The sequence below is a fragment of the Phragmites australis genome, chromosome 5 (genome assembly GCF_958298935.1).
Source record: "Phragmites australis chromosome 5, lpPhrAust1.1, whole genome shotgun sequence".
Taxonomy (NCBI): domain Eukaryota; kingdom Viridiplantae; phylum Streptophyta; class Magnoliopsida; order Poales; family Poaceae; genus Phragmites; species Phragmites australis.
In genome coordinates, this window is record NC_084925.1 from 7353602 (window position 1) to 7357341 (window position 3740).

General features: G+C 51.0%; 1 protein-coding gene across 1 annotated transcript; it reads left to right on the plus strand.

Annotated features, from left to right (window-relative positions):
• On the plus strand, window positions 1-2579 carry LOC133918639 (tetraspanin-2-like). The gene is made up of 2 exons (XM_062362602.1): window positions 1-576; window positions 1967-2579. Exons 1-2 carry the CDS (start codon window positions 61-63, stop codon window positions 2267-2269), a joined length of 819 nt encoding a protein of 272 aa, XP_062218586.1. The 5' UTR covers window positions 1-60; the 3' UTR covers window positions 2270-2579.
• The last annotated feature ends 1161 nt before the right edge of the window (window positions 2580-3740 follow it).

The following is a 3740-nucleotide window of genomic DNA, read 5'->3' on the forward strand; positions in this document are numbered from 1 at the left end:
AGCCACCCCGGCGGCCACGCAGCCCGACTCACGCCGGCCGCCGTGCTCCCCTCGCCCACCATGGCGGTGAGCAACAACATCACGGCGTGCGTGACCCTCATGGCGCTGATCTGCGCAGTGCCGGTCATCGCCTCGGGCATCTGGTTCGCGTCGGCGCAGGGGGAGGAGTGCGCGCGCCTGGCCCGGTGGCCCGTCGCCATCCTGGGCGGGCTCCTCCTCCTGGCCGCCCTGGCCGGGTTCGTCGGCGCCTACTGGAACCGCAGGCGCCTCCTCGCCTTCTACCTCTTCGCCATGGCCGCGCTCATCGTGCTCCTCATCGTGCTGCTCGTCTTCGCCTTCGCCGTCACGCGCGGGTCCGGGGCCTACCCGGTGCTGGGCCGCGCCTACGACGACTACCACCTCGACGGCTTCTCCATGTGGCTGCGCGGCTACGTCTCCGACGACCCCGGGCGGTGGGAGAAGATCAAGGCATGCCTCGCCGTCTCCGACACCTGCAAGAAGCTCGCGCGGCAGGGCGGCGAGGGCGCCTTCGTCACCGCCGACCAGTTCTACCAGTCACATCTCTCACCGCTCCAGGTATCCGTTCCTATCACCTCCTAAGCTCGCTAACGCTCCTGCAAAAGCTTATTGCTAAATTTTACATTTTCCTCTTGGTTTTAACTTCTCTAAGCAAGATTACATTATTTTCTCAGTACTTGTCAATATATAAACATCCAATAGAATATGTTCAAATGTGATTTTTTTTCTCAACAATTAAAAGCAGTTGCCAATATGAACATACCCATTGGTAGCTAGTGACACTTAGCTGAAGCAAGAAACAAGGAATTTTCAAGTACTTTAGGATCAATCAATCTCGAGACCCCTAGACATGCTAGTACTAGAAGGGGAAATGAGGAATCAGATGACAAAATTTCTGATTAGGCATAGAAAAAGGCCGGGGTTAATCATCGGCATCTTTACAGTCACTGTGGCGTGGGCCATATCACCTTTCGCCATTGTGCAAATGCCAAATGGTCTAAAGGGGCATCCATGTGTAGGTCCGTATAATCAATCTTTTCTGAAACAAATCAGACACTGACATAGACTGGGAATATAACTGTGGGCTGGGCGATTTCTATATGAGATATGCTCTTTTTTTAGTTATCCTTACATTAACGAAAAGAAAGACCGACGGACTAAAGTGTTTGATTAATTAAGAAAAAATCAAGAAAAAATCACACAACAAAACGGGCTAATAACTTAGCTAAAAACTAGTGCTAGAGACCGTAACAACAATAACAGCAGCAGCAGCAAAAAAACGACTGCAATTTTAGTCATTAACAAAAATGATTTTTAACTCTTAAGCCTTCCTTGAGCCCCATCTCGAACATTGGAATACAATTTTACACAAATTAAGTTCCTTGAAATGATTAATGTGAAATTCCCGCATCTCAAAAGCGCCGCACTCTTCGTGTGGTAGGAGCAGCAGCTGCGGATTTATGTGGAGTTTTCTCCGAGACGTGTGGTGGGAGATGCTGTAGGAACAGGGTCGGGGACAAGGGTCGCATGGGACGGTGCGTTGGAGGCGTGCGATTACTCTTGTTAATTGTGCAGCTAATAGTAATCTCCATTTCAATCACCTTGTTTGGATTACAGCTTGCGTGGGTACAATGATACTCATCTCGGTGTCCTCATCTGTCAGCCCGCGAATTCCGGGCTGGTCGTTCATTTCATCCATCTCTAGGAAGTAGGAACGATCCGTTTGGTTTTGGCACAATCTCTAAACTAACCTGAATGCAATCAAGAAATGCAGTAAATGTTTCAGATCTGCCTGTAAATTAAACGAAGCTGCAAAATGTGTTTAAGATCTCCTGCAAAATTTCTTGGTAAAATTAACTAACCAAGCTGGCAGCTTCAGTTCACTCAACTGCTCGTGCACTCTGGACATCTGATACCTGACGACTGACGCCGTGCAATATGGATGCAGTCGGGTTGCTGCAAGCCGCCGTCGATGTGCGGGTTCAGCTACGTGAGTCCGACGGTGTGGACGAACCCGGCGCGGCCGGCGGCGGACCCGGACTGCGGCCTGTGGAGCAACGACCCGGGGCAGCTCTGCTACGACTGCGAGTCCTGCAAGGCGGGCCTCCTCGGCGCGCTGCGTGACCAGTGGCACAAGGCCAACATCGCGCTCGTCGTCGCCACCGTCTCGCTCGTCTTCCTCTACCTCGTCGGCTGCAGCGCCTACAAGAACGCGCAGGCCGAGGCCATCTTCCGGCGCTACAAGTGGTGACCGCCCGGCGGCGAAACTACCAAGGGGGCGCTAGATTTAGCTCAGATTTGCTAAAAAAAATTACCGGTGCACGCGCCTCGTCGAAACGCCCCCTAAGATGTTATTATGCTATGTGAATTGTGCTCTGGCAAGGCAGTGATTATGTATGTGCTTTCAGACTTTGCTTGCGGGAGTTCTTCTTGGTTAAGGTAGAGTTGATTATCAGGTTGTGGATGAGGTTTTCATCATTGACAATGACTGCAGAAGTGGCCAAGTGAGATGTATGAATGATTTTCCTTTTCTTTTCCAGCTAAGCGCTCTGTTCTTGGTCTCTTGCATCATTGGATGCCATTCTTGGTCAGGCCCGTATCCTCAAGGCCGGTTGATGGTTCCGTCCCTGATATCACTTGAGAATCAGAACCTATTTTCTGGCCCACGTATCAGTGATTGCTTGTAACGATTTGAAGAGACAAAGCTGTTGGACAAATAGCACATTCAAATTTAATTTAATTCAAATTTTACATATAATATAAATAGGAACATATAAAAATGACAAGCTCCTGACAGACCCGGACTAGACCCGACTAGCTTTTCGAAAAGGATCCCGATGCGTCTCGACTACACCGACTAACTTTTTGAGAAGGATTTTGACAAGGTCTTTAATATATAATGGATTGCAGTATACATACCTATCGGAGGGTGAACTCCTGTCGCAGGGATCCTGGGGACCCCTTTTTAGAGATTCGGCTGGGAGATGATCATGAATATGTTCGTCGGAGAAATAAATGGGTATGAATACGATGGCCGGTGGTGTGGAGTGATCTAATGCGGAAAGGAGTAAATGCGCTGGTGTTTAGACAGATTCGGGCTGCACGGGGGTGTAACACCCTACTCCTGTATGGATACTATATGTGCCCTGAGAAAATCTCTCAAGGATGTTGCTGGTTACAAGAATGTTTATCTATCTTAGAGCCTAGGGCTCTTTGTTCTTCGGCCTGAGATCTTCTCTTCTCTGCTTATGAGCAATTGCTTCCTCCTTCGAAGCTTGTCTTTTTTCCTCTCACACTTTCTTCTCCTGTGCCGCCGGCTGCTTTAAATACCCGCCGGCAGCAGCGTGCCCTGAACGGGAGGGGGGACACGAGTTCCGAGACACCATAAATGGAAAGGGCGTCATCATTTCCTCTGGGCGAAGTGACCGGGGGTGAAAATACGTCCCACGCCCGGTCGTCCGTCACCATAAATGCACTGGCAACGGGCGCCGTGGAGAGGGCCCACCGGGTAGCCGCAGAGCGGCCCGGCGTGCCCACCCTGTCTTGTTCCCCGCCCTTACGACGTTATCCCGAGACGGGCCGGATGGCACGGGATGGGATCCGTGCATTCAATGACCCGACGCCCTCCTGCCAGAACGTGGCAGGAACTGACACCGAGCGTGGCGGGAGCAGTTGGAGGTGACAGGCTACACACGCTCTTTAAATGCAGTCTTGGGCCTTTG